Genomic DNA, 21,216 nt, shown 5'->3' on the forward strand with positions numbered 1-21,216 from the left:
CAGCCATGTTTCGGCCACACCAATCACATCATATTTTCCCTCCAACTCTCCCATTTTAGACTCCTTGAATTTGCAAACATACATTTAATACTGGTACCATATTGAACATATGACATGTGGTCCTCCCTATCCTTAACAGTACCCCCAAACAAATCTCCTCCCCCATTTTCCCTTCCTTTGCCCAATATCTCATCTAACCTGTCTTCCACTGAATCTTTTACTGAAACCCCCCCACGCCTAGTTTAAAATCTCCTCCAACCGTCTAGCCATCGTCTCCCCCAAAACAGCTGCACCATCATCATTGAGGTGCAGCCCATCCCTAGCAAAGAGCCTGTAGCCCAGTTCTCCAAAACCCTCCTTCCTACACCAATCTCTCAGCCACACATTAATCTCCCTACGCTCTCGCTGTCTCATTAGGGTTGCTTGTGGCTCAGGTAATATCTCTGAGAAAATTATCTTGGAAGTCCTCGCCCTCAACTTTACATCTAGTTTTTTAAAATTGTTCTTGAAGACTTCACCACCTTGACTAACTTGGTCATTGGTACCTATGTATACCAAGACTGCCGGGTCTTCCCCAGCCCCTCCCAATAATCTGTCCACTCGTTCCACCACATGCTGAACCAGGCAAGCAGCAGACCGTTCGGCATGAAGGGTCCTTACGGCAGATTACCCTATCGACCTTTCTAATAATTGAATCCCCTATAACCAGAACCTGCCTTTCCTTCCTTGCACTCCCCCCACCAACCGTATTAGAGCTACTGCCTCCCAGGGTGCTCTGTGAGTTGGCCTGCTCCATACATGCCAGTTCAGAGCTTTCCATCTTCAGCCAAAATGGTGAATTTGCTGTGTTGGACAAGCTGTGAACCAGCCCCCCTACCCTTCTATCCCCTACTTCCCCTCCTGACTGTCTTAAACCTTCCTGCCTCATTAGCCTCTACTGCTCCTTCTCCTCCCCCCACTCCACTAGCCCCTGCCAGTGGTTGCTCTGCGAGCCTCCTTTCCTCCCCCAAGTTTGCCTCTGCCCTCAGTGCTGCAAGTTCCCCCCCCCCCCTTAGAGTCTGCAGTTCAGATTCCAAGATGACAACCCACCAACATCTCTCACATGTAAATACTGCATGGAACTGCTGCTCCAACACCACATACATGTGACAAGACACACACTGAGTGATTCCAGCAAACCCACTTGCACTCATATTTACACTGGGTACTTACAGTCTCCCAAGTGCAATTCCTCACAAAAGCCTTTTTGGTTTTAAACGCCTTAAGGTAAAAACGCTGCTTAACACTTAATTCACATGCAACACTTAGATCACATGCAACACTTGCTTAGCAGCTCCCACACTAGCTTTGAATTCACAGAGTTAAGGTTTTAAACCACAGAACACAAGCCTGATCAGAATTTACCTGATTAACTCCTCCCCCTTAATTAGCAGACAGAGGGAAAGAGAGAGAAAAGAAATGCTGTTTGCTACCAGCAGTAAAACAACATCTTATTAACTCAGTAAACTCAGGATAAAACACAAATAAATGCACTAAATGTATTTACCCCAAACAGAGAAAAGAAAAAGCTTTTTGTCTTAGTCACAGCAGTCAGTTTTTTGCACTTACTCCCTTGCACCCCAGCACTCCCAACATGCACAGCAAACACCAACGCCTTAAGATTTTTAACGGTGCTTAACACTTAATTCACATGTAACACTTAGATCACATGCAACATTCACTTAGCAGCAGTATGAAGTTTGCCGCTGGTGTTCCACATATGGGGCAATTGTTGTTGTCTCCCTTGCCCATAACCTTAAGTTTTAACAGGGTTGTATAGAGTTGATGGAATATTTTTGTACTGAATCAGTTTGCCTCTCACTGATATTATACTATACATTGTCTGTGGCTTCATCCCAGTCTTCCTGAGTGAGCTCTGATATCTGCAACTGCCATTTATTTTGTGCAGTGCAGAATGGAGGGGGATACTTGCTAATAGATTGTGATAATGTTTGGACATTAGTTTTGTGGGCTGTTTTACCAATAAGGACTCCTCCAGTGCCAAGATGGCCATAACTGCTGCGAGTGTTCCAAACTGTGCCCTGAACAAATTACAAATTTGGAAGTATCTGAACAGGGGTCGGCTGGCTGGAGCACATTTGGCTTTGAGCTCCGGGTGTGATAGGAATGTGTTGTTTATTAAAAGGTCTCCAAGATATTTAATTCCCATTTGTGACCAATAGAGGAAATCTTCTAGGTTTCGAAAGTGTGGAAGATTGGCATTACCCCAAAGTGGCAGTGAAGGAGTTAGGCGTATGGGGTCTTTTTTAAGTTGTTTGAGCCCTTGACACCATGCTCTGTGTGGTGTAATAATGGTAGATGGTCATTTGCCCAATTTGCAGTAGGGTAGGTTCTTTAGGCTTTCTAAGGACCCTGCTATATTGCCTTGCAATGCCATATTGGAATAGTATGGGTCAGGGTGGAACCACCAATGTAAGTAATACATTTGGGATGCTAAGTAATATAATTGGAAGTCAGGCATGGCTAGGCCTCCATCCTCTTTATCAGTCGTCATCTTCTCCCAGGCAATTCTCGGCACTTTTTGATTCCAGACCAGTTGATGTTTTTAAGTACAGACCTGGGGATTTGAGTTGGGGTGTTGTGGAGGTGATATAAGACTTTAGGGAGGTATACTATCTTAATAAGATTTATTCTCCCCCATAATGGGGAAAGGTTTGCCCAGTTTTGGAGGTCAGCCTCAAGCTTTGATATTATTGGGTTAAGATTGGCCTGTACAAATCTGGTGAGGTCTGCTTGCACATTGAGTCCAAGGTACTTAAACTCCTTGTTTAAGTATCAGCTGTCGGCGCACTAAACCCTGAAAATACTAAAACTCCTGTACCCACATTATAGGTGTGGTCTGATTATCAATAGGGAATAACAGGGATTTGTTCCAATTACTCTTGAGGCCTGAGAATACTCCAAACTGTTCTACTACCCTAAGCAGGGCAGATAGAGTGTCCTGTGTGTCAGCTAGGCACAGTATATTAGTAAGTCATCAGCATACTGGGATATTTTCTCGGTAAGTGGCCCGAGGGTTACAACGCAAACAGAAATGGCGGAAGAGGGCATCCCTGTCTGGTCTTAATTGGAATGGTGTGGATATTAAACCATTTACCCTAACCTTAACAGCGGTTGGCTGTTGGTATAGTAACCACATCCATTTGATGAAGTGTTCCCCCAGGTTGAATCTGCACAACGTCTTCCAGAGATATGGCCATTCTATTGAATCAAACACTATGGCGGAGTCGATGGAGGCCACCGGTCCTGTATCCACATTGTCATGTAGTTCTATGTTGGTATGTAGTCTCCTAAGATTAATATTCGTTGACCTGCCTGGCATAAAATGAGATTGATCTGGATGAACCAGGTCTGTAATATATCTTTGGAGTCTTTTAGCTAGACTTTTTGCAAGAATTTTGGCATCCGTGTTTATAAGGGATATAGGTCGGTATGAGCTACATTGGGAAGGTTTAGGGACCACTATAACGAGAGCCTCATTGAATGAAGGGGCAAGTGAACCTAGCGATTGTCTGATAAATAGCCAAAACCCAGTTACCAACTTGCAAACTATTTACTACCACTTTGTACCTTTGGGTCTGGCATACCTTTCATGGGGTGACTCCACCGGGAGGGATGTGTCCACATGTCCAGTATTCTAGATTTTTCTACTGAATGGATTGGACAAGGGGTTGAGTCTTAACTCTATCAATGTTCACATTTCTGCACTCTTCTAGGAACCATTGGCTTTACAGACAAAAGCAGCATTAAAGCAGTGGCTCACATTAGACCCCCATACAAACATCTATTTGCTCCATGAAACTTGGTATTCAGGACCATTTAGCATCTTCCATTTGAGCCATTACATTCTATTGATGTGAAGTTACTAACCTGGAAGGTAGCCTTCATGCCTATAACATTAGTGGCCATTTTATCTTGTAACATTACCAACCTCAGTCACCTATGTTTTAGCTTATTTAATTTTCATATTAACTACATTTTTATTGTAGCCTTTTGACAAAGACAGGTATGGGATTCATTATCCTGAAACCTGTTCTCCAGAAAGCTCTGAATTATGGAAAATCCATCTCCTATAGACTCCATTTTATCAGAATAATCCAAACTTTTAAAAATAATTTCCGTTTTCTCTGTAATAATAAAACCGTACTTGATCCAAATGAAGACATAATTATTCCTCAATGTAGGCAGAACTAGCCTATTGGGTTTATTTCTTGTTTACATGATTTTCTAGTAGACTTAAGGTTTGAAGATCCAAATTATGGCAAGATCTGTTATCCAGAAAACTCCAGGTCCCGAGCATTCTGAATAACAGGTTCCATACCTGTATATTTATCTAAGAGAAATTATTATCTTTCTATTTTATAATCCAGGATTTGCAGGGCTTGAATTTTGGAAAAAGAATTGTATTTACATTTTTCCTCCACTAATGATATTAAATCATAAACTTAACTGCATCAGATTGTTTATACAGACTCTAATAGTCCATCCCACAAACCATATAATTAATGTACCATTGATGAAATGCTTTCATAACTGGGTCCTTATGCAAACACATTGAATTTTATTTTGATGAAAGAGTATATGTGGGCACAAAGTTACTATTCATCACGACACCTGTAAATTGCATTCCCTACCTTAAAGACACCATGAAGTTTATAGTAATGATGGAGAAGATCAGTGATGAGACTGTCCATTGCTACCCATTTAACTTGCAACCACCTTAATTAACATTTTTTATTTTGCACAGCCTATTTACCCAATTGTCGTTTAATATACGACAGCTGAGACTTTTAGAAGTGTTAATAACTGGAATGAATGTTTTAATAACAAAAATCATTGAAAAGGATTTCTATGTCTGGGTGACAGATCCAATTTAAAACTTAGTACTTAGGGGGTTATTTATCAAAGGTCAAATAATTTTGAGTTTTTAGACCTTGAATAAACTCACAACTCGAATGTTTTATAATTTAAGAACAACTCGAATTAGTGACTTTGGGGTTAACAACTGAATTGATAGAGTTTCCGGGCGAAACCCACCAAAAAAACTTTGAACCTCCTGAAGGCTATTAACATCTTCAAACGGTTCAAGGGACCTCTGCCATCAACTCCTACATGACCACAACAGGTTTTAGATGGTGTTTTTTCAGATTCAAGCTATTTCCATGGTAAGGGTATAATAAATCTCGAAAAATTTGAGGTTTTTTTTTTTTTTTAAATCCCGAAAATTCACTCAAAATTTTTAGTGGAATTTTTATTGTTCTATCGTACAGCACTGCACGCATAAGTAATGCTATAAATAAAAATATATATGCATAAGATTATTAAAAGTTAAAAAAAAATCACATAATTTGTGAGGATCCTCCAAGGCATTGGACTGAATTTAGTCCTCAAACAGTGGCCAAGCCTTTACAGATTATGCTAATGACTGTTCCACATTGTGATTGAAAAGTGTGTTCTCATATACAGAAGTGAAGGTTATTTGAGTTTCTGTCCTTTTGAATGCCCAACTTGTGCATTGGGAAACTGCAAAAATGCAAGTAGTCAATTGCTTTTGCATCTCTGATTTTATCTTTTCTGCAGCTTTCTTCATCATTTGGGAACCTGGATCCTTTTGGTACAGGACATCCACTGCCACCACTGCAGCTTTCTCAGCAGCCTGCACAGCAAAGTACAATTCTTCCCCTTAAAAAGGCCCCTAAGTGGCTGCGTTGCCCTGTTGGAGCCTCATTTTCTGTAAGTGAATGTTGTCTTTTAGATTATAAAATGCGTGTATTGTTAACAGTGACATAACATTTTGGCGCCCAAAAGATAGCAGGGTCTGCTGTAGTTCCACTCATGGTCAGAGATATATGTAATTGTTCTCTCTTTAAAAGATCCTCTTATTTGGCAAAGTGTTAAACTAGCAGATTTAAAGATAATTTCACCACACATTATTGGACCTTATTGTGTTGATTTGAAAAAAATATTGGATCATAACAGGGGCCTTTGACTTGTTAGGGGCCCAATAGATATCTGGATGATTTTCGGCTAGTTATTGTTTGGGCTATTCATAAGTTTGCTCCCATGCAAGGGCCAAGAAGATGCCTAGTGAGCCGTTAACATCAACAAACACGGCCAATTGTCACTGAAGCATGACCAGCTGAAAGTGGACCAAAAGGGAATAAAAAGGCATTATGGCAGTGTGAATGATTCACTAAATGTATTTATAGCCTGTATGGACAGATAGTAAATAAAGAAAGCAGCAAAGCATTAGGTACAGTTCTAATAATTTTTAAAAGATAAAAAGTCACTGCAGGCTGGCAAGTTTTTAGACCACCCCCTAGTGATTTCAGTTGCTTACCTGTTACCGAGGACTGGTGTTCCTCTTTTCAAAAAACACCAACCCTAGTCTTCCTCTTCTTTGGTTGTCCTAATCTAGGACAGGCACCCTTAAGCGCCTATTCTCCATCTTAAACATCCCCAATTTGGCCAGTCTTTCCTCATAGTTTATATTTTCCATACCTTTTACTAGTTTAGTTGCCCTTCTCTGTACCCTAATACAATAATGTCCTGTTTGAGGACAGCACAGAAATGCTGTGAGGGCTAGTGTACATGTTGTCTAAAGCCTATACTGTAATGTAATTTTCTAGGGGTTTAACTTTATCTGTTGGCAGAATCCTTTATATACTGTTATTAAGTACTATGCTCCCATGGCCACCTATTGGTAGACATGAGAACACCACTCAATAGCAACATTACAAGGGGCAAATTCACTAAGATTCATAGTTGCGCCAGGCGTAACTTCGCCGCACTTCGCCAGGCGTAGTTTCGCCAGCGCTGCGCAAATTCACTAAAATCCGAAGTTGCGCACAGGGTTAGCGTAAGGTTGCGAAGTTGCGCTAGCGTTGATTCGCTAAGCGAAGCGAAGTTACGCTAGCGATGGTTAATTTGCATACGGCGCCAAATTCAAATTTCAATGGAGGAATACGTAGAATCACTACAAATGCCTGGGAAACCTTCAAAATATCAAATAAATTTTTTTTTTTGCCCTACAAATGTGCCCACTGTATAGTTAAGTTGCCATGAGTTAGGAAATGTAGGGGGGAAGGAGGGGAGCCCCAAAATTTTTTTCGATCTTTTTCAGCCTATCACCCATAATATAGAAAAAACGCCAGCGTTTTTTGGGACTTAGAAAAATTTTTAACTTTTTTTGAAGCAATCCCTATCTACTCTATTGCGCTTCGCCTGGTCTGAGGTGGCGAAGGAAGTCTAGCATAAAAGGTAGCGTTCAGTACACTGCGCGCGTTAGTGAATTTGCGTAGTTACGTCCATAGCGAAAATTCACCAGGCGTAAGGGTGCGAAGTAGTGCGAAGTAACACTAGCGAAGTTACGCCAGCGTTCGTTAGTGAATTTGCGAAGTAACGAAAATTCCCAACGCTAGCAAATTGACGCTAGCGTTAGGCGCTTCGGCGCTTAGTGAATTTGCCCCCAAGTGTGGCTAGCCCAAGCAACGACTCCTTCAGTTACACTGAGTAGGAGAAGCAATAGCAATAGCTTATCTGAAAGCAGTTCCACTGTGAAGTGCTGGCTCTTTGGCACAATTACTTGAGATGGTTGCCTACACACCAATATTACAACAAAATTATATATTATAATTATAAATAATTTATTGTTTCAAGAATAAAATTTTAAATGGTAGAATTAATTACTTGCAATGTACACAGTGTAATTTAGTAATAAAAACTATACCATAAAAAACATAACAGAACCCCTTCAAACAATAAGATTTCTGGGTTTTTTCTGCACTGGAACAAATATTACAGTCCTAATCATTAATCATTGCATGTGATTTGTATAAGGGATTAAACATTCAGATATTAGGAAGCAGCAATGCAGCTGAGCAGCTCTGTGTACTAACGTAGGAAATTAATGTGTTCGCTGCTCATAGCAAAATCTTTTCATGATAGTCAAGTATTATAAAATTGTAAAATAGATCAGGCTGTTGGGAATCTTTCTGAATTCCCAAGTTCAATCCAATATAAATCAGCCCCATGATAGTGTACCATAAAAAAAAAAGCAAGTCCTTTTATGATTTACAGTTTGGAAGCAGTTTATCAAAAAATGCTACCCTGGTTGTAATATATACTCCAAGGTCGCCATTTACATGTCTGCTCTGTTATTGCAGTTTGGAGGGAAGCTGGTCACATTTGAGACTTTGAATACACAAGCATCCCATCAGCAGCAGCACCCGCAGGCCATATCCCATTGCTTCCATGTGTATGTCAGTCAAGTGGTAACAGAGGAAGAGTTTCTAACCCGATCTAAGCAGTTACAGAATGTGGTCAGCACTGGCCTTTTCAAAGACTTCTGCCAGAAGAAAGTTGAAGATGCCAAGACAGACTTTGAGAAGAATGTGTGGTCATTCCTAAAGGTTGTTTAGAAAACAAATCTGATTTACAAATATATTTTGACCTTTGTATCTCTTTCTCCAGTTATTTAAAAGATAATATTTTAGTTTTAACTTCATCTGCTATTCAACTTTTAATATATGTACCATCTATGTTATTGAATGAATCATGGTTTGTTACTTGTACCGCACTGGCCTACAAGTATACTGGTTTTCGACCTGAACAATTATTATAAGCAAATGGGGCAGATTTACTAAAGGGCAAAATAGCCTTCGCTAGTGAAAAAGACAATCCACAGGGACATAGGCAATTTTACTAAAGGTGTAGAGGATAATTCGCGAGTGAAAGAGGTCAGCTCAAACAAAGTTTCACATACTTTTGTCAGGCAAACGATCGTTACTCCACAAATTAATCAAATTAAGTATGAATTTTCTGCCAGGTTCTACCTGGCGAACTGATAAGAAGAAGCTACATCCTCAACAAGCTTATGTCTGTGACATCATATCCTGTATGCTGAAAAGTCATAGAAAAAGTTTAAATGCTGGCGGTTTGTTTTTTTTAACCATTTGAAGGTCATGCCACATTTGTTTTAGTTTGGGCTCATGTGTAGGGCAATAGAGGATCTCTTTTGTCTTTATTTTGCTTCCATGGACATTTTTAATAATGGCCATTTTAAGCAATTTCACCAACTTCTCTAATAAAGACCTATATATGACCTATAAGTATCCACCCTATTTAAATTGACCTAAGCGTAATTGTGTTAACGAAGTTTCACTAGCAAGAAAGTAACACGAGTGAATGTTCGCTTACAAATGCTTGTGTTGTCGAATTTTTCCTGGCGAAACTTTGGAAGCATTCGTCTGCCAAATTTTTACTGGCGAAACTTCGGCAGAGTTCGTCTGCAGAGACATAACTTCGCATTTTGATGAATAAACGTGTAAGCTGCGTATTGTTTGCCTAAGTTTCACAAAGTGTGGCTGTGCCTTTCGAAGCAAAAATTCTCGAATTAGTAAATTTCAACCAATGTCATGTATAATGAGTAATGCTGTTTCAGCAAATGAAAATGCTATAATAACACAATTTTTTTTCCAATAAGCACTATTATGGCTTTGTATTCTTTAAAAAACATATTTACCAAAATATCTTTCTGACTCTGATTTACTTAAAGAGATACTGACACCAGAAATTAAACTCTTTTTTACTTTTACATCGATCATAATATTGCCTTTGAAAGCTACTTTGCCATAAAGTATTTTCACAATGCTTTTACATTACCTGTCTGATGCCCCATGTTCCTGTATGAGGGGGCTGCTGTATTAGCATTGGAAATTGTGATGGGACAGTCAGGTTGGCAAATCAGTCAGGTTTAAAAACTTCAACTAACAATAACTTAAAAAGCAAAACACCATCAATATGACCTATAGGTAACTTTTAATATACTTTCATATTTTAGTGTCACTATCACTGTAAGACTGAGGTAAAGTATTTGCTGGATAGGAGACACAGTTGTAGAGTGGGACAAAACAGCCATTGCCCTGGGCCTTCAGTGTCAGGGACACTGCATTAGGGATGAGAGACTCTTAGGGGTTCTTCTAACTGCAGCCGTTAATTTGATAAGTCACATTGGTAAAGCAAAACCCAACATGCTGCAATACCACATACAGTATCACCCCATATTTGCCTGTTTGTAAGCACCTAATGAACAATGTTGTTATCTCTGTAACACTGTTTGTGAAATGTTTGCTTGTTTGCCAATGTAGATTTCTAGGGTTTTATTTAATTTACACTCATTCTATAAATGGCCAACAAAATATGCAGTCATAGTTTGCTATTTATCTTATTACACACCTTCTTCCCTTCATTCCCTTTCTGCTTTTTCCACACATTTTAATGCACTTTATTTTCCTATGATTTTTTTAAATTACAGCAATGGCATATAGGAGGGGACTGATCAATGGGCACTTTTTTTAATTTTTTTTTATAGTTTTTGAAATATTTGCCTTCTCTTTCCTGCTTTCAAATGGGGGCCACTAAAAAGCAAATGCTCTGTAAGGCTACAAATGTATTTTCATCTTTCTATTCAGGCCCTCGTCTATTCATATTCCAGTCTCTTATTCAAATCAACACATGGTTGCTAGGGTAAATTGGACCCTACCAACCAGATTGCAGAAATTGCAAACTGGAGAGTTGCTGAATAAAAAAGCTAAATAACTCAAAAACTACAAATAATGAAATAAATGAAAACCAATTGCAATTTGTCTCAGAATATCACTCTGTACATCATACTACCATTAAGATATATTTGTATATTATTTTTTTCATACGTTATCTGTTGTGCAAAATGGGTCATAAGATTCACTACTGTCTGTAAAACTCCATTCCTGTTTGACAGAAATGCGCATGCCGTATTGCTCTAGTACCATCTAGTAAGCTTAAAGGGATCCTGTCATCGGAAAACATGTTTTTTTTTTTCAAAATGCATCAGTTAATAGTGCTACTCCAGCAGAATTCTGCACTGAAATTTCTCAAAAGAGCAAACAGATTTTTTTATATTCAATTTTGAAATCTGACATGGGCCTAGACATTTTGTCAATTTCCCAGCTGCCCCTGGTCATGTGACTTGTGCCTGCACTTTAGGAGAGAAATGCTTTCTGGCAGGCTGCTGTTTTTCTTTCTCAATGTAACTGAATGTGTCTCAGTGAGACATGGGTTTTTACTATTGAGTGTTGTTCTTAAGCTGGCCATAAACGCAAAGATCTGATCGTACGAATCGAGGATTCTTACGATTTTCAGACCGTGTGTGGAGAGTCCCGACATTTTTCGTCCGGCGGAGATCGGTCGTTTGGTCGATCGGACAGGTTAGAAAATTTCTTTCGGCTGCCGATAATATCTCTGCGTGTATTGCCGATCGTACAATTTTCAGTGGGAGACTGTCACTAGCTTTGGTTGGACATAGATATCGTACGATTGCTGTCAGGGGCAGAACATTGCTGATCTGTTCTAAAACTAATCTGACTGGTAAGACTTTGATCTGAATGGTTAGTGGCGGGTCGGGAGATGGGAAAGTCCGATCGTACGAGGATTCGTACGATTGGATCTTTGCATCTATGGCCAGCTTTAGATCTACCAAGCAGCTGTTATCTTGTGTTAAGGAGCTGTTATCTGGTTACCTTCCCATTTTTCTTTTGTTTGGCTGCTGGGGGTGGAAAGGGAGGGGTGATATCACTCCAACTTGCAGTACAGCAGTAAAGAGTGATTTGTCAGAGCACAAGTCACATGACTTGGGGCAGCTGGGAAATTGACAATATGTCTAGCCCCATGTCAGATTTCAAAATTGAATATGAAAAAATCTGTTTGCTCTTTTGAGAAATGGATTTCAGTGAAGAATTCTGCTGGAGCAGCACTTTTAACTGATTCATTTTGGAAAAAAAATGTTTTCCCATGACAGTATCCCTTTAAATTAAGATATCTTTCCACATTCCACACTATTCACCCCCTTGGAAGTTTTCATGTTTTCATAGAACATGGACTAAAAGTTAATTTAATTTCTTTATTTCTGACAGTACAGATAAATTCACTCTCATGTCAAATTGAAAACAGATAAAAACTATTTTAATTAAAAAACACAAAGTAACTAATAGTGTAAGCATACACCCCTTCAAGTAAGTACTTAGTAAATGTACTTTCAGCAGGAATTATAGCTTTAAGTATTTGTGAATAGGTCATATCTGGACACTGACTTTTGCAAAGAATAATGGGGAAAATCGCAGTTTGCTTGGGCACCATGATTGAATAGCCTTTGTCAAATCTATTGTTGGCCTTTCCAGGACATTAAGATTGTTGTTTTTAAGACATTTTTGTATAGTTGTAACTTAAGCTTGGGCTAACTTTTTTGCTAGACAGACTTCTTGCAGATTGCGTCATGTTTTCTTCCTAGGGATAGTCTGTTTCTGAAGATGTGCAGTGTGTTTGGTTTAGGCTGAATATAAAGTTTAATCTGATGGCCAAAAGGTAAAAGTCTCAGACCAAATAACCTTATTCCAGCTGACTTCAGAGTCTCCACATGCCTTCTGGCAAACTGTGTGCAAGCTGAGTGGCCTGAGTGCCTTTCCTTTTGACACTGTCCCGTAAAGCTGTGACTAGTGAAGCACCAAGACCACATTTGTTGTATACATAATATCTCCAGTCTATGCCACTAAGGCTTGTACCTACTTCGGAGTTGTTGTACTGTAAGTCTCTTGGTGGTCTTCTTTACTAATTGTCATCTTAGACAGTCAGCCTGTTCTATACAGATTTACAGCTGTGTCTCTTAACCTTTGTTGATAGTTATGCCACTAAATTGTTCTCTCTTCGGGTGTAAGTTATGCCACAATACTTTACCAGAATGGAGAGCTACCAGATACACCTATATTTATGATACATATGTAATATTATGGTCTCCAAAATAATTACTCACCACAGAGGGGAAGTGGCCCAGGTGCACCGCCCTGAGCCGTCAGCACGGGGAGCGTACAAACCAAAAAACCAATTAGGAGCAGGCACTCAATGAAGGCAAACCTCCACCAGGCAAATAGGTCAAAGTGAATAAAACTTATTGTGTCCATAGCCTTACGCGCTTTGTGTCATAAACAGTTAATCATAGGCTAACCTTCCAGAGCCATGCCTCAAATATTTAAACACAAGTGCACCAATCAATTCACTGCACCAATTAACTATTCACCCAATCTAAAACACGTTTTGAAGGTGCACCAATCTCTATTCAGTCTCAGTAGGTGTGTATAAAGGTCAGAGGGTAAAAGCCTTGTCTCTTTCTTAGGTGGCCATTTTGGTACACCTCAGTTAAGTTTAAAGTGACAGTGCCATATAAATACATAAAAACATATACAAAAGTGTATAAACCCTAGAATAGGATGTATGGATATAGTGAAATATATAAATAATAAGTGGAATATATAGATATATACAAATGTATGAAACGGGTATAAATAAAATATATCAAATTTAGGTATAAATACAATTCATAATAAGTTATCTAGACTGGAGTGGTACAAATATCACATTAATGTGATCAATATTAGATAGGTATATGTTTCAGTAAATAACAACAACATACAAAACATTCAAATAAAATACTAAATCTGCATTAATGAAAAATAGCAAATAAGGAGTGGTCAGGGAGTAAATACTGAAAGATAGTACTATAGTAGAAGAGTGAGGTGTTTATAATTAGAGAAATTAGAAATAGATGAGGGTTCAAGGGGTTCACTAGAAACTAGTACTATAGCAAATTAATTGAATGACTATAATTGAAAACATTAGAAATAACAGGATACATCATATTCACTATTTATCTAGGGGAACTAGTAGCTAAAACAAAAATCCACTTAGTTTCCAAGTATAGTCATTTCTTTGTCTGGTCTCCACCTCTCTGATCCGGTATTATTCTATGAATACCCTGGATCGAGAAAAGATCTAAGTTGCCATTGGTACAATCCAAAAAGTGTGTAGCTACCTTTGTGTCTGTTTTGTTTCTGATGTTGTTGATGTGTTCTCTTGCTCTCTCTTTCAGTGTCCTGCTTGTTTGGCCTACATATTGAATGCCATACTTTTGACATGTGATAAGGTAAGATACATGGTGGGTGTTACAGTTAATGTATTGATTCACATTATATTTTTTCCCGGTAGTATGGGTTGTGAAAGTATTGCTTATGGTAATAAAGTTACATGTAATGCATCTACTTGCTCCACATTTAAAGGAGCCTTTATATTCGAACCATGTGTGTTTCTGTACGTTGCCAATTCTACTGGGTGATAATACATTTCTTAATGTTCTAGGTCTTCTAGAAACAAACTGACAACCTCTTTGTACAATGTCATCTAGAATGGGGACTGTTTTTAGGATCGCCAAATTTATTTTTATAACATTAACAACTTCCTGATATTGGGAGCTATATGTAGGAATGCATGTGGTAATATCAGAGTCTTTAGTTTTGCTCTCAACCATTTTTTTACCTGTTTTATACTTGTTGAACAATGTATCACATGGCGTGAACAATGCTCTTTTAAATGCTCTTAGTAAGATCGGCATGTCATACCCTCACGTTATAAGTCGGTCTCTCAGTTCACATGATTTCTTTACAAAATCTTCCTGGTCTGAGCATAAACGCCTTAATCTTAATGTGGGTATATTATTAATAAGGTGAGGTGAATGAGCCGATGTTGCTCTTAAAATTGTATTACCAGTGCATTCTTTCCCATATAGGGATGTTGTTATAGTATGTTCGTATGAGGTGAGAACTACATCGAGGTAAGGAATTGAGTTAGCATTTTTGCAATACGTGAATTTGAGTTTTAGATCATTATTATTGAGATATATGAAAAAATCATTGAAGTTACTCTCACTGCAAGTCCAAATAAGTATAATAGCATCGATAAATCATGCATAGAAATCGATTTTCACAATTAAAGACAAATTGCTCCTCCCATCATCCCATATATAGGTTGGCAAAAGAGGGAGCAAAATTTGCCCCATGGTTGTGATACATTTTTGTACAAAGAAATCTTTTTTAAAGAGGAAGAAGTTGTGTGTCAGAAGATAATGTATGGCAGTCAGTAGAACTGCATTACTGCATTATCCCCTTCTCAGTCGCAAAACTGTGATTCAATCATGGATGAGTCTAATGATAAACATCCTTTCACAGATTTAAACAGTTTTCAGGAAACATGTAGTATTATAAGCCTGATTGAGCTGCAGAGAGAAAATTATCCGGAGGTAGGAAGAGTGGGTGCGAACCCTGATTTGGATGCTAGAAACTTTAGGGCCAAATCAGATTTTTTTTACAGTTCATCTAGAAGATGTCATTGTTAAAACATTTCAAAAACAAGTAGAAAGAGACCTGACTATACTTAAACTTTCAACTAGCACACCAAATAAAAATATCAGATACAATTTTAACCTATGCAGAAAAATTAGCTTTGGATAAATTACAAAATGATAAAGAAATCATTATATGACCTGCAGATAAAGGGGGGGGCCATAGTGGTTATGAATAGGATAGATTATGTTAATGAAGCACTACTTCAATTAAAAGACTAATCTACCTATACTTTCCTTAGTAGTAATCCCACCAAAAAACTCCAAAGAGAACTTTGATCAGGCAAAAAGGCAAAAGAAAGGTCCCTCTTACACCAGCTACAGAAAACTACCTAAAGGTACAATCACCTATATGCCCCATCTTTTACCATTTATCTAAAATCCATAAAACCGAATGCCCACCGTTAGGTCGACCTATAATTGCAGGTATGGGATCCTTATGGGAACCACTCTCAGAACTAGTAGATTATTTTTTGCAACCGTTAGTGACTAGACTTCATGGATACTTAAAAGACAGCTCACATCTAATTACACAGTTACAGAATTGTTACTGGGACTCCTCTCATATGTGGGTCACAATAGATGTATCTTCACTTATTCTTATATCCCACATTGTAATGGAAATGGAAGGTTTCCAAGATGGGGACGGCGTCCAAGATGGCGACGGCGTCCAAAATGGCGACTCCTGGCCTCACCATGTGGATCCTGCTGGTCGCTGCACTATGACGCCCGCTTCCTCCCGTCTGCCGATTGGTCGCCGGCGACGGAATGGTCAAAACGTCAACGTCAGGACGCCGGAGCCAGCGTCTTGACACCATTGCGCCCAATTGGCGCCAAAACCCGGCCTATATTAAGCCTCTGGACATTGCTGTCATTGCCCAAATATAGGTCTTACTTTGTGTATTCCTGGGTGTGATTATTGCTACTGACTTCTTGTGTACCGACTTCTTCCTGTCTTTTTGGATTGATTCTTCGCTGCCTGAACTGAACTTTTGCCTGGACTTCGACTATTCTCTCGTCTCATCCCTTTGTACCTCGATATCGGCTTGCTACCTGCCTCCTCCTTGGTCCACACTCCAACTGCGCCTTCGGGCCCTTACACACACGCCTTGGGCATTGAGGCTATAGCCTACCATCTGGACAAATACAGCTCCTACTCTAAACCACTGAAGGAGTTTCTACTGACTGCCATACATTATCTTCTGACACACAACTTCTTCCTCTTTGAAAAAGATTTCTTTGTACAAAAATGTGGTACAGCCATGGGCCAAATTTTGCTCCCTCTTTTGCCAACCTTTATATGGGATGGTGGGAGGAGCAATTTGTTTTTAATTGTGAAAATCCATTGAAGCATAACATCTATTTCTATGCATGATTTATCAATGATAGTATACCTATTTGGACTGGCAGGGAGAGTAATTTCAATGATTTTTTCATATATCTCAATAATAATGATCTCAAATTCACGTATTGCAAAAATGTTCCACACAAGAATGAAGCGCTCACCTCCGTTTCTTATCCCTTGAGGACCAGGTGCTTAGCAGTCAAAATCCCACTCTGCCATGGGTATCAATCATATGCAAATGTCCAACAGACCGCAGCACACTGACACGTTGTTTCTTGTGAAAAAATCTTTTGTGATTTATTGGCTCAGTAGACAAAAAAATGCAACGTTTCGAGTCTCACAGGACCCTTTATCAAGCTTGATAAAGGGTCCTGTGAGACTCGAAACGTTGCATTTTTTTGTCTACTGAGCCAATAAATCACAAAAGATTTTTTCACAAGAAACAACGTGTCAGTGTGCTGCGGTCTGTTGGACATTTGCATAGTATTGCAAAAATGTGACCTCAATTCCTTACGTCGATGTAGTTCTCACCTCATACGAACCTACTATAACAACATCCCTATATAGGAAAGAATGCACTGGTAATACAATTTTAAGAGCAACATCAGCTCATCCACCTCAACTTAATATATGTATTATACCAACAGGACAATTTCTAAGATTAAGGCATTTATGCTCAGACCAGGAAGATTTTGTAAAGAAATCATGTGAACTGAGAGACCGACTTATAACGCGAGGGTATGAGATGCCGATCTTACTAAGAGCATTTAAAAGAGCATTGTTCACTCCACGTGATACATTGTTCAACAAGTATAAAACAGTTAAAAAATGGTTGAGAGCAAAACAAAAGACTCCGATATTGCCACATGCATTCTTACCTATAGCTCCCAATATCAGGAAGTTGTTAATGTTATAAAAAGAAATTTGGTGATCCTAAAAACAGACCCCATTCTAGAAGACATTGTACAAAGAGGTTGTCATTATGTTTCTTGAAGACCTGGAACATTAAGAAATGTATTATCACCCAGTAGAATTGGCAACGTACAGAAACACACACGGTTGAAATATAAAGGCTCCTTTAAATGTGGAGCAAGTAGCATTACATGTAACTTTATCACCATAAGCAATACTTTCACAACCCATACTACCGGGAAAAAATATAATGTGAATCAATACATTAACTGTAACACCCACCATGTATCTTACCTTATCACATGTCAAAAGTATGGTATTCAATATGTAGGCCAAACAAGCAGGACCCTGAAAGAGAGAGCAAGAGAACACATAACAAACAAAACAGACACAAAGGTAGCTACACCCTTTTTGGATTGTACCAATGGCAACTTAGATCTTTTCTGGATCCAGGGTATTCAAAGAATAATACTCGATCAGAGAGGAGGAGACCAGACAAAGAAATTACTATACTTGTAAACTAAGTGGATTTTTGTTTTAGCTACTAGGTCCCCTATGGGTCTAAACAGTGAATATGATGTATCCTGTTATTTCTAATGTCTTCAATTATAGTCATTCCATTCATTTACTATAGTACTAGCTTCTAGTGAACCCCTTGAACCCTCATCTATTTCTAATTTCTCTAATTACAGACACTTCACTCTTCTACTATAGTACTAGCTTTCAGTATTTACTCCCTGACCACTTCTTATTTGCTATATTTCATTAATGCAGATTTAGTATTTTATTTTAATGTTTTGTATGTTGTTCTCATTTATTGAAACATATATCTATCTAATATTGATCACATTAATGTGATATTTGTACCACTCGAGTCTAGATACCTTATTATGAATTACATTTATACCTAAATTTGATATATTTTATTTATACCAGTATCATAAATTTGTATATATATCTATATATTCCACTTATTATTATTTATATATTTCACCATATTCATACATCCTATTATAGGGTTTATACACTTTTGTATATGTTTTTATGTATTTATATGGCACTGTCACTTTAAAGTTAACTGAGGTGTACCAATATGTCGCTCTAATTCAGTCTGAGGTGTACCAAAATGGCCACCTAAGAAAGAGACAAGGCTTTTACCCTCTGATCTTTATACACACCCACTGAGACTGAATAGAGATTGGTGCTTTGAAAAGTGTTTTGGATTGGGTGAATAGTTAATTGGTGCAGTGAATTGATTGGTGCACTTGTGTTTAAATATTTGAGGCATGGCTCCGGAAGGTTAGCCTATGATTAAGTGTTTATGACACAAAACGTGTAAGGCTGTGGACACAATAAACTTTCTTCACTTTGAACTATTTGCCTGGTGTAAGTTTGCCTTCATTGAGTGCCTACACCTATATATACCGCAATCTATTTGAAATCCCTTCACTACACACAGAAATGAATTGACTGTACCAGTGATTATTTAGGTTAGCATATTAAAGGAAGTGGGATTTGATTTCACTTTGACATGAAAAAGTCTAATGAAAAAAAAAAACATCTGTGAATTCCATGTTCTATGAGTGTACAATACAAAGCCATACAAAGGGGTGTAATTTATTTTTTATACTAGCACTGTATAAATGGCATAGGATGTCTATAGCAAGCAGTTGAACTTAGACTCCATTATATGTGACTTAGGACATTTTATAGTAGAATATATGTTGCATTTTACATTCATATGATAAAAATATAATTTTGCAATAATTATTTTTAGGTGAATTTTGAAAAGGATTCTCGTGGCAAGTACCTTGAGCTGCTTGGATTCAGAAAGGAAGACCTGAACACTAAGGTATGTTTTGAATGGATAATGAATGAATGAACAGCTATTGTCTAATTACTTCAATGATTTGAACAATATTAGGGAAGTACCTGTGCTATGCTGAAGAAAATATTGTTATGCTTTCTAATTTTGCTGCCTTAAGAATTAAGTTATACGAAAGAGATATGGGGAGCTAAAATGAAATGCTTTGTATGTAAGTATTTCTCATTTGCTTTGTGTTCCCTAACTTCTATAAGTGATTCATCTTACCTTTTTAGTGTTACATAAAGTAACATTGTTATACTATACTCTGGTCATAATGTTCATTCGTAGTCTCACAGTCAGTCTGGTTTTCAGTTTCTTGTGTTAGTGTCATTAAGGGTAAAGGACACACATTCTGGGCCAGTTCATACATAAGTAGGTTGAAGTGCTTGTTTTTACCTGGATTTTTTTTTGAATCTTCTTGCATTGCAGTGTAACCTTTTCGACACCCCTTTGTCAGTGTTACACGTGTGTCGCTTACCTGATGGTACGGGACAAACCTGAGCCACTCTGCAGTGGTATTGGGAGAGACTGGGTACCTGATACTTACTAGTACAGTGCCTCCACTTAGTAGGATCCGGGAATGCACCTAATAACACACACAAAGTATTGGTTAAACTGAATAACTGTTTATCTAAAATATAAGTGGCGGTGGCAATAGGGACTCACTAACTAATTTGCTTGCGTACTCTGTCTCGTTAACTAAAGAAGGCAAAGTTCTTTAATGTCCTTCCCTAAAACAGTCTGTATTTTCAAGCGCTTCTTTAGTATACTGTCCTTTTAAACAGGATACTCACTTCAAATGCTCTTTGGATGCTTTAGAGTTCTGTTCAGGCGCGAGTCCAGCACATTCAGACATACAATACGACTACCAGCCCCTTTGGATGCTCAGATAGGAATCTCCTGCTGGCTGTTCTTGCAGTCTGTATTCCTTTCAAACTCTCTGTCCCTCCAGGAACAGTATCTGGCTTCCCTATGCCAGCCTGATCCAAATGAATGCTTTTGGTGGAGCCTCTCAGCTCTCTGGGCATCATGTGGTTCTCTCTGCCAGGCTTTTCTCTTCTGCCAGTATCTGCAATTTCCTCTTCCTGCCAGCCATTCACTAGCTTTTGTGTTACTTCCTTCTGCACTGAAATCACTGAACAGCTGGTTGCTAGGTTACAGCTTACAGCACACAGCCACAGGCTCTGTGCTTGAATTCTTACAGGGATACAGTCATATGAAAAAGTTTGGGAACCCCTCTCAGCCTGCATAATAATTTTCTCCACTTTCAACAAAAGAAATAACAGTGGTATGTCTTTTATTTCCCAGGAACATCTGAGTAATGGGTATTTTCTGAACAAAGATTTTAAGTGAAGCAGTATTCAGTTGTATGAAATTAAATCAAATGTGAAAAACTGGCTGTGCAAAAATGTGGGTACCCTTGTAATTTTGCTAATTTAAATGCATGTAACTGCTCAATACTGATTACTGGCAACACCAAAATGGTTGGATTAGCTTGTTAAGCCTTGAACTTCATAGGCAGGTGTGTTCAATCATGAGAAAAGATATTTAAGGTGGCAAATTGTGCTTCTGTTTGACTCTCCTCTAAAGAGTGACAGGATGGGATCCTCAAAGCAACTTTCAAAAGATCTGAAAACAAAGATTCTTCAGTATCATGGTTTAGGGGAAGGCTACAAAAAGCTATCTCAGAGGTTTCAAATGTCAGTTTCAAATGTAGTGAATGTAATCAGTAAATGGACGGCCACAGGCACAGTTGCTGTAAAACCTAGG

At 38.4% G+C, this 21,216-nt stretch overlaps 1 protein-coding gene across 18 annotated transcripts in view; it reads left to right on the forward strand.

The window, feature by feature from the left end:
- Positions 1 to 21,216, forward strand: part of LOC108711672 (protein transport protein Sec31A) — a 232,555-nt gene that overhangs the window by 64,165 nt on the left and 147,174 nt on the right. For 13 of the 18 annotated variants that reach the window (XM_041591387.1, XM_041591395.1, XM_041591430.1 and 10 more), the window contains 4 exons: positions 3,213 to 3,338; positions 5,641 to 5,793; positions 8,226 to 8,471; positions 19,357 to 19,431. In XM_041591387.1, coding sequence (XP_041447321.1) covers positions 3,213 to 3,338; positions 5,641 to 5,793; positions 8,226 to 8,471; positions 19,357 to 19,431 — 600 coding nt within the window. The remainder of the gene's footprint in view (positions 1 to 3,212; positions 3,339 to 5,640; positions 5,794 to 8,225; positions 8,472 to 19,356; positions 19,432 to 21,216) is intronic. The other 5 variants (XM_041591413.1, XM_041591448.1, XM_041591419.1 and 2 more) reach the window with 2 other exon arrangements.

This window comes from Xenopus laevis, chromosome 1L (assembly GCF_017654675.1).
Source record: "Xenopus laevis strain J_2021 chromosome 1L, Xenopus_laevis_v10.1, whole genome shotgun sequence".
NCBI classification, from domain to species: domain Eukaryota; kingdom Metazoa; phylum Chordata; class Amphibia; order Anura; family Pipidae; genus Xenopus; species Xenopus laevis.